This window comes from Electrona antarctica (genome assembly GCF_951216825.1).
Source record: "Electrona antarctica genome assembly, chromosome: 22".
Classification (NCBI taxonomy): domain Eukaryota; kingdom Metazoa; phylum Chordata; class Actinopteri; order Myctophiformes; family Myctophidae; genus Electrona; species Electrona antarctica.
The window spans coordinates 34,733,223-34,748,078 of NC_136805.1; the positions used below are offsets into that span (position 1 = coordinate 34,733,223).

General features: G+C 42.1%; 1 protein-coding gene across 2 annotated transcripts in view; it reads left to right on the top strand.

Moving 5' to 3' along the window:
- Positions 1–14,856, top strand: part of polr3a (polymerase (RNA) III (DNA directed) polypeptide A) — a 60,406-nt gene that overhangs the window by 32,559 nt on the left and 12,991 nt on the right. The window contains exons 19-24 of one of the 2 annotated variants that reach the window (XM_079493072.1): positions 2,102–2,239; positions 5,686–5,856; positions 7,166–7,279; positions 11,618–11,653; positions 13,362–13,448; positions 13,969–14,051. In XM_079493072.1, the coding sequence (XP_079349198.1) occupies positions 2,102–2,239; positions 5,686–5,856; positions 7,166–7,279; positions 11,618–11,653; positions 13,362–13,448; positions 13,969–14,051 (629 nt within the window). The remainder of the gene's footprint in view (positions 1–2,101; positions 2,240–5,685; positions 5,857–7,165; positions 7,280–11,617; positions 11,654–13,361; positions 13,449–13,968; positions 14,052–14,856) is intronic. The other variant, XM_079493073.1, reaches the window with a different exon arrangement.

Sequence of the window (14,856 nt, forward strand, 5' to 3'; positions counted from 1 at the left end):
AAAACCACTAAGCTAGACAGACTAAGCTGTTGCCTAGTGCCTAATCAGACGGAGCGCTGCGATTACGTGTGAGGTGTGAGGTGAGGTGTGAGTACATCTGAGAGGAACATTCTCCTGATGTGTGCTGGAAAGAATAGAGTAGACTCTAATAATAATGACTGATGTTCATCCTCGATCTTCCTCAGAGACTGGCATACATGAATATATGTAATTCATGAAATAAACATGTCATCCAGGCCGCTTCACTCATATGGATATGAAGAATCAACTGACTGAGAGAAAACTCTATTGTCACTGGCTCACTGCTACTGAATTAATTACATTTTCGCTATCATATATGAGTGACTGACTGTCGCAAGCGATACAGAGACACCTCCCTGACAATAACGCAGAGACAGCTTGTTTATTTTTGGACCACAATGCTTATATGAAACGATTTTAAGATGACCCCATGTTATTCTCCATAGAGAAATTACTTCCGTGAACCAGGGGAATCGAGGGGATGAGCGAGTGACGTCAGGACTTCGGCGCTCTATTAACATATATTTTTTAGCAAAAAGGGTCAAGTAAGGGCCTTTCTCAGCCCCACCCCTCTCCAATTGTTTATATTGTGTTTAGTTTCCGAGATGGCCGCAGCACCAGGAGGGGGTGGGGCGGAGGTGAGTGGGTGGAGTTGACATATGCCCTTACTGGGCTGCGTTCACACATTCAAGACACCTGTCTTGTGTCTGTGTTTAATGGCCGCTCCAATGCATTTCCAATGGAAGCCCATATGGTTTGACCAAACATTTTGTTTGATGGGGGGGGGGGGGCAGAACACATCCATCAAAGCTGTGTTCAGACACAAGTCAGGTGTCAGACACAAGGCAAGTGTCTTGAATGCAGCTCAGTAAGGGCATATGTCGACCCCGCCCGCTCACCTCCGCCCCACCCCCTCCTGGTGCTACGGCCATCTTGGAAACTAAACACAATATAAACAGTTGGAGAGGGGTGGGGCCGAGAAAGGCCCCAGGCCTTATTCTACAAAATAAGGCCTTCTAAATCAGTGGTTCTCAAAAAATAGCCTATTTTTGAACAGGCAACGGAAACATTGAAAATGACTTTGTCTTTTTTTAGCCGATCCACATGCACCTAATGGACTGATTGCATAAAAGCAAAGGTTTTGAAGCCTCAATCTAATAATTATAATTATGTTAATTATGCTAAAATAATGTTAATTCTTTAGTAAATGGCCCTAGTGTGGGGGCCTCCTTTCACACTGTTAAACTTAAATTTCACATTAGAACTTTGCCATAAACATCGAGGGATTTGATTTTTGCTTTAATCCATGTGAAAGGCCAACACTCCCCAGAGCTAATATTACGTGATTGTGTATTTAGTGTTGCTCTTTAATCAGGCATTTCTTTTTATGGCTAGATTTTTATAATGTCAATTTACTTTACGCATAGCAGGGAACCCACTTAAAGGACAACTTTAGTTTTTTTCAACCAAGGTTCATGTTTTAGGTTCTTATTAGAGAAAGTATAAGATGAGTGTTATGTTTTTTTCATTTGCTGCTTTCTTTCGTTTTAGCGATTTTAGCTATTTTTGACAGGGGGGCGGGGGCATTTGAACATGGGGCTAAATATGTATTTTTTTACAAAATTTTATAGCGATTTATTATTTTATTATTTACTATAGTCGTACTAGACCCCAGGAAATTACATCTGGCTACAAAAGATCACTGAATGTGAAGGTTGGGGTGACAAACTGACCTGTTGAGCCATACAACACAGTATGGCAGCCCCCTATAGTACCCCCCTTCAAATTCAGTAGATACTGTGATCTTTTGTGGCCAGACAATAGTAAATAATAAAAAGATAAATCGCTATCAATTTTTGTAAAAAAATACATATTTAGCCCCATGTTCAAATGCCCCCGCCCCCCTGTCAAAAATAGCTAAAATCACTAAAACGAAAGAAAACAGCAAATGAAAAAAATGTAACATTCATCTTTTACTTTCTCTAATAACAACCTAAAACATGAACCTTGGTTGAAAAAAACTAAAGTTGTCCTTTAACATCAACTAACCCCTTCTTTTTCCTTTTCTTTGTCTTTACAGCTGCCTGCTGCCAAAGGCTTTGTGGCTGACAGCTTCTATTCTGGCCTGACACCCACCGAGTTCTTCTTCCATACCATGGCTGGCCGTGAGGGTCTGGTGGACACGGCCGTTAAGACCGCAGAGACCGGATACATGCAGGTGAAGGCCGGAGACATTTTGTTTGTGTGCTTTAATGCACTGCTCACCTTCGGAAAACACTGTCGGGTCAGGGCGACCTTTTTATTTTTATATTTAACCAGCAAAAAACACTTTGAGACTAAGTGGTGAACTGGCCAAGAGAAGTGAAGCACTTCACACTACGAAAACATACCTACAAGAAACAAAGTACAAGGTATAAAGTGTATATGGTTTAGCAGCATTTTTATAGGGCAATACAGTTACTAAAGTAACTTGTGCATAAAGTGCATTATTGCTTTTAACCCATTTAGACCTGAGCTCGATTCTACAAGATGTCCTCTAAAATCATGACAGTTTTCTGAAAAACCTATGTTTCTATGTCAGTGGTGCTCAAACTATTTCATGTTAATTTGGGCGGGAACCCCTTTTGGTGTCTTAAGCATTATGTTATGCTTTAGCTATTGAAAAATAGCAGATCTACAAGAAAATGGGAACGAAAATGTGAAAATGCGGCACAAATCTTTGAATATAATTATATTCTTTCAGAAGACTTTTTATTTATTTCGAGGGCCTAAATGGGTTAAGGGCCCCTAAAATTATCTGTATTTGGCCTGCGGTCCCCATCTTAACATGTGTTGTTCCAGGGTCCTCTCAGAAGCAAAGATATGAGTTAAAAACGTTCTACAAGGTCATAGCGCGGCACTAGATCTGCTATTTTTCAATAGCTAAAGTATAACATAATGCTTAAAACACCAAGTACAGCTGCATTACGTATTCCACACTCTACTAACAGTTTCCTTATAATGGGGCTGACTTCTGCCTACCCTGGACGCGATACCAGCATTTTAAGTAGCCCACCATCACGTATAAGTCACTTTCAAAGAGAGTGTTGTTCCCCCATGTGAATTCCACATGCATGAGTCAATCTATATGGATATAGATTGACTAGTGCTCCAGCCACCTTCACAGGCTCGCTCCCTTTCACCGTGCAACTACCTGCCTAGAGATGCAGGGGAGGGAGGTTTTTTTCTTTCATCAGGGCAAAGTACACCACGGTGGAGTAATATCTCCCGAGACAGGCGGCTGCAAAGCTGAAATCTATCACTCTGCAAACAATCATGGACCGTCCTCCCACCTATCTGCCTGTGTCAGGGTGATCTCATGGGGATGGAGGTGGTGTGTTCTTTCAGATATCTCCCCTGGTTGGAGATTGGTTGCAGATATTAGCTTCCTGTTTTTCCTCTTTGTAACTTACTGTAGGATGGAATAGGCCTACTGCAGGTGACTTGAATGCTTTATATTGCAATGTTGAGTACAGGGCTACAGGCCTACCAAAGTGTGCCTGCATTATTGGTATTGATGGTAACGGTATCTGTTATCATTAGCCCGATTGAGGCAACATTTATGTGGATGGATTTTGAACAGAATACATTTTATTTTTAATTTATGCTTTTCATGGTTTATTTAAAAAAAAAAGCCCGCCAACCCAGCCCCCCTCCCGTTAACTATCATTTAATCGTTAAACGGAATTACGTTCTAATCTCCACAACCCGGCTGTGCCAGAACGTGAAAATCCGTCTTCAAATAAATACAAATATTTCATTTTTTTTGTTTTACTCACATGTTAGATAGCCTCCACACGGATCCGACGTGCACGCGCGCGCGCTTATTTGTTCTTTTTCTGCTCCAAATGAGACAATCTGCCATCTTTAGGATCTTATAAAACATGAAAACAAGCTAAGCTAGCGCTGATGCTACCGCTGGCCGTTGCTAATAACAATCGACTAACAACAATCACAATAACATGGGGGCTACACCACGTGGTTGGTCAGGGAGCCCTTCTTCTTCTTTGGCTTTTCACGCATTCTTCTGGCACTGGAGCCACATTTCCCCCTAAAGCAGTGGTTCCCAAACGTTTTCACGTCAAGGACCCCCAAATTGACACTCATTAGCCCGCGGACCCCCATTAGAAAATATATGCCAAGGAACCCCCGTAAGAGAATATTTGTACGGCTCTGGCAGTGATTTTCACCGATTTTTCATTTCAAGGACCCCCAGGTTTTTTTTTTAAACTTTGCCGGGCAAAAATAACCAATCTGCTGTACATGCTCACAACATGTCACATCGCAGGTCCGAGGACACCCAGGAGTCCTTGAGGGGGGTTCCAGGGGGTCCCCAGTTGAGAGTGGACATGTTTACAAATTTGTACGCTCTGAGTTATGGGCGTCCTTGAAAATAAACTCGGCAACAAAAGTTCGGAATCCTAACTTTGGTCCATTATTTCTCCACTTTAATAACACCAATTGGTATTGTATTTTATATAATTTTAATGGTTGATTAGTCACCTTTACAACGATGTATAGATTGTAAGGATCGGGCATTCCTGGAATGAGCAACACAGCTAAACGTGTGTGTAGCGCCTCCAAAACATTTGCCATTTTGACAAATGGTTGGTATTCAACCCTTGCTTTGAGTTGCTTAGTGGATTGGATGATTGCACAACACATATTGGCCATTTTTACACTTAATACATTTTACACTCGGTGTTATGGAACTCGGTAGTGGGTGGAAGATCCAAACGCAGCCGCAACATCTTGGCACCTACTCCTCATGCTGGTCACCAACCTAGCCACATTTTGCTCACTGCATTTAGATTGCCTTCAATGATGACATTCTGTCGTGCCTGTCTTGCCTGCGTGAGAGAGATACTGCCCCATACCAAGTGTTATGACTGCGTATGGATCTTCCACATGCTACCTGTAAAGTGTAAAATGAATAAAGTGTAAAAATAGCCAATATATGTTCTTTTCCTTATTGCTGTGGGAGAGTGCAATTATTCAATCCACTAAGCAACTCAAAGCAAGGGTGAAAACCAACTATTTGACAAATGTTTTGGAGGCGCTACCCACGCGTTTAGCTGTGTTGCTCATTCCACGAACACCCGATCCTTACAATCTATACTGTAATTCGTTGTAAAGGTCAACGATTAAATCAACGATTAAAATGATATACAATACAATACCAATTGGTATTATTATAGAGGAGAAATAGTGGACCAAAATTAAGTTTCCAAACTTTTGTTGCTGAGTTTATAAGGTTGCTATGGCAACGCCCCACTGCACCGTGTAAAGCAGTTGAAAGGAGGATTTTCAAACGTCCATAAGTCGGAATCCAGGAGAGCTGTCCTTGGTGGATCTTCTGCCATCCATATTTCGGATTGAATTTGTGCCTTTGTACTGCGACGCTCCCACCATGTAAAAGCTTCTGACGAATGGTAAACAGTGTGTGCTTGTGCCAATGATATTCGAGTGTGTGTGGGGGGCTGGGGCGGGAAGGCGGACAAACTCCGACTCTTAAAGTGAACGCGTATGGTGGCACCTGGAACTGGGATTTATGCTAACAGCTAGCCGCAATAAATTAGTTAATGACCCCTGCTAATGTCCTGTGTGTGTGCTTGAATGAAACAGAGGCGTCTGGTGAAGTCCCTGGAGGACCTGTGCTCCCAGTACGACCTGACGGTACGCAGCTCCACCGGTGACATCATCCAGTTCATCTACGGCGGCGACGGCCTCGACCCCGCCGACATGGAGGGCAAGGACGAACCGTTGGAGTTCAAGAGAGTGCTGGACAACATCCGGGTAAGGGCCGTGGCGCCGCCATTACCACATCTTTATGTCTGACCATTAACAGGTTAACTGCGGACCATTTACGGCCGTCTTTTAGGCTAGACTGCCTAAGTGTAAAGTTGCCTTTGAACAGCCACTGCACCGACCGCCGAGTTGCTTGTCATGAAAATCCACTTTAACTCCTTTGCTGCCCCTAGTGTTAGCATGGTTGTACTGCCCCAGGGGCCGCCCGTCCAGGCCCACTCTATGGAGCTTGTTTTCCTTCCGGGTTAAACAGGAAGGTGGGGGCTTCCGGAAGTGGAACGACACCACACAACACAGCCCACAGCCTTTAGATAGCAGAACAACCAGCTACATTTTCTCAGAGATGCGATACAAAATCACAAATGATTTACGATCGTCGGGTGCGTGCCGGCTCACCATGGACAGCTCTCTAACCTTTGGAGATACGGCGCTTTGAAAATCGGGTTATAATGGAGGCTCAACGGAGCTGGATTTAGAAATCGCATCGCTGGTGGTGACGGAGGAGGGCTATTCTACCCAGAGCAATGCTAAAAGGTAAACAGACCGACGGCGCGTATTAAACATATGTCTACGCTTATAAGCGTAGCTGGCATAGATAGGTCCCAATAGCCGAGCTACGTTTATAAGTGTAGATGGCAAGAAAATAATTAAAACGGTGTAATCGATTGTTGAGTGTTGTATGCGCTTAATGGATTCCTCCTCCGGCAGTTTCTCCATTGTAAACAATAGGGACTCAATTTCCCATAACCCTTTGCACACCGGAGCGACGGACCTTTTTGCGATGACGTCATCAAAATGCGTCTCCTATCCCATTCTGTTCGGTGGATTGCCCGTATGACTTAAAACTGATAAAAAAAAACATGGATTAAACAATGAAAACATAACTCGGGCAACTCGCGAATCGCTGGGAAAGTGTTCTACAATTGATTAACTCGGGCAACTTGTGAATAGTAGTCAAAGTGTTTAATTGGCTCACAGATAATTGTGATTAACGATTAAATTGTGTTTTTGAACATTGAACGTTGTAACATATTAATTAAAAAAGTTTGCCTTTAGGTTTCGTAATAAAACAATTACACAGGGCAGTTACAGTATGACGCATAACTAAAATAGGATGAGCAAGCTATCTGTACATGTCTGTATGTAATGTATTTCCCTGTGTACGGGACCCCCTCTAAAATGAGATGCTGCTCAAATTCTGACCAAATTCTAAAATTATATTTAACCTATAAAGTACAGTTATTAATGGCTACTCCTGCTTTATAGGGAATTGACCCAATAGTGTCTTTGTGTGCAGGCGGTCTACCCGTGCCCACAGGAGCCTGCCCTCAGTAAGAACGAGCTGTGCCTCACTGGAGACTCCATCATGAAGAGAGCGGACTTCCTGTGCTGCCGAGACAGCTTCCTGGAGGTAATTAGACTAATTATGCCAATTAAGTCCTCCCACCCACCACACACATGAGTTCTGTGTGTTGTTGTCACTGCTGTTTTACCCTACTGGATCTCCTGCCAGTGAGGAGACCCCACCGGGAGGAGGGCGCAGCGCCTCCGTCCCACTCCTCCCGCCCCCCCAGCCCCCCTAAGGAGTACATGCAGTGACAAATATCACCCTCCCATTACAGTAGGATAGCTGGTGAACATCGACACAATGGGAGCCATGCAGGAAGCAGATGAGTCTAGAAGTCTTAGCACTTAAATGAAACCCATTCCGAAATATTAACACATTATGTGCCCTTTCATTCTTTCACAATAGCGACGTGGGGTGCCCACATTTTGACCCACATTTTCGTTTTCTTTTTTTTCCCCAAGACGTCCACAGACGTCCTGGGCACTACATGCGGTAGTTCCTAGGACGTCTGTGGACTATTATTTAACAGTATTATTATAACCATAAATGTCAATGAGAGAACTCTGTGGAAGCTCTCATGCTATTTGCGATACATGACCTCTACCAAATAATAACAAGGATGATTACCATTAGAAGCTATTGTGTTTCGAAAACCCGCTCACGTCCTCTGTTCCACAACTAGACTAACCTGTTACAACCGGGAAAGCAAAAAAGTGCCGTTTTAGAATTTTGCGTTGCCTGTTCAAAAATAGCAGATGTACAACTTTTGCGGAGCTGCTACTTTTGAACGTTTTTGAGAACTACTGATTTAGAAGGCATTTGTAGAATTGGCCTCAGGTCTTAATGGGTATAAATTAGAAAACAAATCATCTGCAATTCAATGCCACTTTTACACATGCATGCACGCACTACAATCTAGTGCCTAGGCCTGTCGAACTCATTTTGGGGTGAGGGACGCATAGGTCAAAAGGTCACTTGATGTGGGCCCAGTTGCGGACCCACGCTCACACGTATTCACTCATACAGCATTGTTTTTCAGTCTGTTTTCTCAGTCACTGCTATTAACAAACAATGCAATAAGGGGCCCCAATAAAACATTTGAAAGAACAATTCAATTTGAAGTGAGGATATTACCTGTCTAGTAACATTATGCAGACCTACTTTCAGCAATCAAACTCAGACAATTGAATTAACTCAGTTTAGTCTTTTTATTGAATTTCACAGAATAATGAAATATTCAGAAAATGTCAAAAACACTCAATGCTTCATGCATGCATAATCAATTTAAAAAAGGGGGGAAAATAATAACCCAACAGAAAAGGCTCAGCTCAAAACATCACAAAAATACTTTACTTCATGCTGCTTCCAGACACTTGCCATGTGAGAGTTCAATTGTCTGAGAGAGACATTTTTTTTTTTGGTTTTTATAAATGGCCGGGGGGATCGCCAGTTTGACTAGATGATGCAACAACTTCAAGCATGAGAACGCACAGCAGGAGAGCTTGTCTTATGTCTTTTCATTATTTGATGTATGCCAGTTATGGCTCTGAGTAAGATCGCAAGGTCCAAACATCAGTCATTATCATCCCAGTTGCTCCAGCGTCTACTCTATTCTTTCCTCTGCAACTGTTGACATGGAGTTGCATCAGTATGGCTTTGGCAGGTTTGCTATTTTTGAATCGTGACAATGTGCCTCAAATCTTTGAATATATTGTTACAGAGTGAACATTTTAACTCAAATCTTTGCTTCTTGGGAGGTCCCTATAACAACATATTTTCAGATGGGGGGGCAGAGGCAACACATTTTTGGGGGTCCTTGACATGAAATATTAAGCACCACTGATACAGAAACATGAAGTATTTCAGAAAACTCAGGATTTTGAAGACATTTTTTAAATTTCGACGTCGGGCCTAAATGGGTTAACACTAGCACGTCGGAGCGGTCTTTCTGACAGATTTTGAAATTTTGAAGTGGATTTTCTTTGCCCATGAAGTCCTGAGAAAGTTCCCCTTGCATGACTTTTTCTAAATGTTCGATTCAAATCATCTCTGTTTTTTCCCCATCTGAAACGTTTTGTAAATATGATTTTAGACATGCTTATACCTACTATGACTTTTTCGGTCACATTGACCGTCCTCACCCTTTCTCCCCCCGCAAGCAGTGAAGTTTCACACCTCCCGACAGCTGGAGACGGCATTGTTCAAGCCAATGGTTCATTTGCATTTCAACTGCCACATGTAGGCAAACTTACATTACGAATGTAGGCCTACTCACAGCATAGACTAAATGTTGTTTTAGAGGTTATATTTGTTATATGCGGTTTGCAGAAATAACAATGTCTGACTTTATTTTTCCAGAAACGGAAAAAATATATATGGTGAAATATGGTGTGTTGACTGACTGGCGTATTGTTTCCACCAAGCGCATAGCTCAATAGATATAAATAAATGTTGACTATACACGCCATCTTTATAGCATAATTATGTAAGGTGGTGATGATAAAAATAGATCAATTATCCTGGAATAATAAAGTTTATAGCATGGTCTGTTTGACCCGACCGACATTTCCTTTCCTTGGAGCGAGAATGCTTGCCGATGCGCGATTCCAAATAAAAATGACAGTGTTTGAAATCAGTCCAACCCGATAGACGTCCCGAACCTCTAAATGTTTTGACAGTTCTGTCCGTCCTTCTTTGCCTGTAAACTTTTCTGCACGCGGCCAGTGGAACTGATTTTCATGCATCACGGCTCTTTTTTTTCTCTCTCCCTCTCTCGCAGAGAGGGAGAGAATATGTGACCAGATTTGACTGAGAGACTGCCATCGCGCACATTCCAGCTTTTCAAAAGAGGAGAAAAACTTTTTTTTTTTTTTTTTTTTCAAAATGAGTTAATAGCACAGGCAGACTCTTCACATACTAGAGCATGTCTGAAATAAGTGTCGGAGCTGAAATTGACATGTAAATATGAAATAAATGCTTAAACATGTAGCTAGGTGTAATGTTAGAGACCACAGAAGTGAACCTTTCAAGCCTGTTTTCTCATCTCGCTGTTTTCTGCAAGACATTACTCTATAAGCCATATCTCCAAAACTGGTGGGTCAAACTGAACAACCAATATGTCAATTTGAAGCTATGATTCCCTGCTTTCATATGACATGAAAAAACAAAAATTCAAAGTCAAATGTGGTCACATATGTTCATGGATCCAAGTAACTGCCGGTGAGGTATGCGGAAGTGCATTTTAGATAACGCTGTAGCACTATTTGTGGCGGTGATGCGTCACATGACTTGATCTATCCTATGGTGTATATATAAACCGTGCTGCTATAAAACTTCTGCTACGGACCTCTCTGCTTGCACAATCAATCAAATATATATATAAATTACATCGTTCATAGGCAGCGGGTCTGTAAGGCTAGGCAAGGCTTAGCCTTCCCAAAAACCTACCCAATGGTAAAACAAAGTCGGACAGTGTTTTATCCGCTCCCAAACTGACATGAATGACATGAATCATTCCATTGCGATAGACCTCCCTCCCTATAATGTTTCCCCTCTATATAAAAATGACAATATATAACTAATGTCGTATTTCGTCTGACTCTGAGCAATGTGCCAGGCTCTGGCTGTTACAATAACGTGTGGTAGCCTATTTTATTGTCTCGATACAAAGTCGGACAGTGTTTGCTGCGCAAGGGTATTCAATATAGCGCTCACATCGTCACTATAATTATAGTTTGGTAAACTGAAATGAAAAAGAAAAAATAACTTGAGTTGTCCTGTCAGTTGAAACTGCTGCCTTGAATTAGTTGGAATGTAACATTTAGAAGACAATGTCAAGCCGTCAACGGGTGCAGGGAGGTGTGAAGATCATTAGACGAGTGGGGGAGATAATGGCCAATCAAATCGCACGAAAAACACGGTCATCCTGACCGTTAGCCGTCATAATAGTAGAGAATTTATTTCAGACATGCTAGTGTTAATCCATTGAAACCTGGAACGCATCCATGTCACGTTAGCGTTTAACCACATTAACCATTAACCCATTTTGGGGCGGGAACCCCTTTTGGTGTTTTAAACATTGTTATAATTTAGCTATTGAAAAATAGCAGATCTACAAGCTCATAGCGCGCCACCGAGTGGCGCGCTATGAACTTCTAGGTCTGCTATTTTTGAAAAAAAGTTAAAATGTGCCTCAAATCTTTCCGAAAATTGTCATGATTTAGAAAACTTTTTTTTTTAAATTTCGACGTCAGGCCTGAATGGGTTAAGAGATGAAAAATGGGCTCCTCAGAGCACAGGTCTCCGCCAGGCCAGGTTGCTAATTGGATTTGTGAAACTGGTGCAGTCTATCAGTGCTGTAGTAAGTAACGCTTCCAAACCTTTCTTCCCCCTTTTGTGAAGGAGTTAACAGACACAGGCTCAGATAAGTACCTGGAGGTATAGTTCATAATGAGCATGCTACGTTGCTATAGTGATTACATGTGTGGAAAGCATTTATTCGGCATTACAACTCTTTTGTTTCTCAGTTGCAAAAACAGACGCTCTCAATGGCCCCGATTTATGTTACGTGTTATTAACATGTGATCTGTATCTTGATATGTTCTCCGGACAAGGGAAGGACGCATGTTAAAAGCATTCATTGCTATGGTGTGTTCGTTCATTAACACTTATGATGCTGCCAGAGTTTGTCAGAATAAAGGCGCTAGAGTGCCAAGCAGATGGGCAGATTTTACTCTGAAAAGCCCCGCCTTCCATTTCCCCCCAAAACCGGGAGGTACAGTATGACGTTCCATTACTACCTCGCACTGTCAAGTCTGATCACTCTTTAGAAGTGTTAATATTCCAAACAAGATGCTTGGTTAAGTCAGAAATTAGGACAGAACATCGGCGTTCTGATCAAAACCATGCGCCGTAGATTCATAGATTATAGACAGCTTTGTCAGCCCGTGAACAAGGAAGTGAAGTGGCTTCACGCACGCACGAAACATGTCCACGAGCGCTGAACAAGGCGTTGCCTACCAACGGGAGCTGTCAAAAAATGGATTACAGCAATCCCGTTTTATACCATTAAAAGGGTCTAAAGGACCTGTATACACGTCCGAGGCACCCCGCGGTTTGAATTGAGAGGACGTGTATAAACATTTTTAGCACAAAAGGTGTTAATAGGATCTCCAGCTCTTTCAGTAGTAAACAGAAAATACATGTTCAGGCTAGGATACCTAGGTTACCAATTATGTCCAATCAGGAGAGAGACCTCGTGCAGGAGTATTTAACTAGTAAAATTGATAAATTACCTTTTTGTAGAGTTTTTTTTTGTTTATTAAAAAGTTGGAGAACAAACACATTATAGCAATGATGATCGTTATAGAACCTGCATTATATTTTGTGTGTGTGTGTGTGTGTGTGTACAAAAACATGACTTACACCCCCTTTAATGCATGATGCCGATGCACCCAGGACGCATTGTGAATGATGACGTAATGTGATCGGATCAGCCGTAAGCGCACGTTGTACAGCAACCCTACTGTACGTCCTGTCCTGTCCTATTCATACTCCAGTTTTAGGTGATGAGGTGACCACCGAAAACTACAACATGACGTCACGTAAGTAAGCGCTTCACCGCTCACCCAAACACACGTCTCTTGTTTCGACTAAGCACCGTTTTGGTCGTCACCTTATCGCGGAAACTGGAGTATGACTAGGCCTTAAGGAACATCCCGTCCCTGAGCTCTCCCTGATCACAATGCAATCGGCGAGAATACACCGGACGTAAATGCAAACTTGAGTTATTCCGATCACTCTTCAGTTCAGTGGGACATATTTGAATACAGATTGCATAACAAGAACGGTGGCTCTCTGACTCGCTGCTCAAATAATTGACCGGACTAAGTGTGCACAGCTGTGCGTGGGATTGAATGAGAATGCCCTGTAAACAAGAGTTTGGATTTATTTGATCTCCGAATAGTTCCGCTCACCTGTGATGTGAAATAACAGCATGACTCATCATGGCTGGAGAGAGCACTAATGACTCCCGTTTTGCCTACTTGAAGAGGAGACTTTAGTGACCGGTGTGTTGCGTTTGGATTCTGTTCTGTTTCCCTGTTCTGATTCTGTTCCCCATCTCGTCTCCTCTCTCGACCAACAGGGCATACGGAAGTTCATCAAGAGCATGTCCGAAAGGATCAAGAGAACCAGAGACAAGTACGGCATTAACGACAACGGCAGCACGGAGGTAAACCCAGCACCCACACACCGTTCACCATCATCATTAATCGATCGATTAACCAGTTAGTTGATAAGCAGCGTTTGTTTTTAAATTTGATCTGAGAATCTTAATTTCCCTCAATGTCTAACATAAAAATCTACATTTTGAAGATATACAGAAAGAATACAAAAGGCATATTGTATTCCTTCATCAAATATGTATTTGACCATTTGAGATACAGGACCAGGCAACGGCATCTTTGTGTGAGGAATAAAATAAAATTAAAAGTGCAAGGTTCTTGTCTGTCACATCACATGCAAAAGCAGAGACGGTTCTCTGGCTACCAGGGTGATGTGCGTTCCTCGGCCACACAGACAGCATTACGATGATGGAATCGCAGATTGTTTTTTATTTTTATTGTTAAGTTTAATTGAAGAATTCGAGAAACGTAATTTAGTTTTTTTCTGCTGCTGCAGTTGGAAAGAATGACAAATAAAGCAATCTTGAGCAACTAAAAGCTTTTTGTTGCTTTTTCTTCGTATTGCAGCCTAAGGTTCTCTACCAGCTGGACCGAGTTACCCCGACGCAACTGGAGAAGTTCCTGGAGACGTGCAGGGACAAATATATGAGGTACTGCGACTGTATGTGCCTTCAGACTGTCTGCAGATTGTGCTGCTTTATGTCCGGCAGGATGTGCCACCTGGTTCCACTAATGCCTGTTAATCCACACGAGGGGGCTTGTGTGGATCAAATGGTCATTCCCATGTAACTCCCCCCGGGACACAGGTGTGTCTCGGACTGATAAGAATCGTGGACAGAATCTAATCCCGCTGGAATACCGACGAGTTCGCGGGTTCACTTAGTTGAATTTGATTTACTTGTTTTAATCGATCATCGATTAATTGATAAACTGGGATTTTCCGAAGAGCCTCAATTCCCCCTCCATAAATGTCTATAACATAAAAATCAAAAATTTGCTTCCGATATACAGAATGACAAAATTCTTGTTCATATTCATTATTCAAAGATGTATTGTATCATATGAGATGCAGGAAATGGCACTTTTTTATATATATATAATTTATTTTTTACAATTTTTATCATGGTTACATTTCACATAAAATAAGTTGCTTTTATACAATGATGGAGGGACTGTGCAGCAGAAAGAGTTGATATGTAGGGGTGCGTAGCGTTAGTCCAACATAACCTAACCCTAACCGTCTTAACCGGCCACGTATGTCGGACTATTGGTATGTCGGACGAATGTAATGTTCCCTAAGGCTTTAAGCAAGCGACTATTCAACTAGTCGACTAGTAAATCCACTAGTCGACCTTGTTGGTACTAGTTGGTTTGTTTTTCCCGTTTTTGTATGCCTCAAGATCATCTAGATTATCGTTATAGTCACCAATGTACACAGTTTTAAAATGCACAACT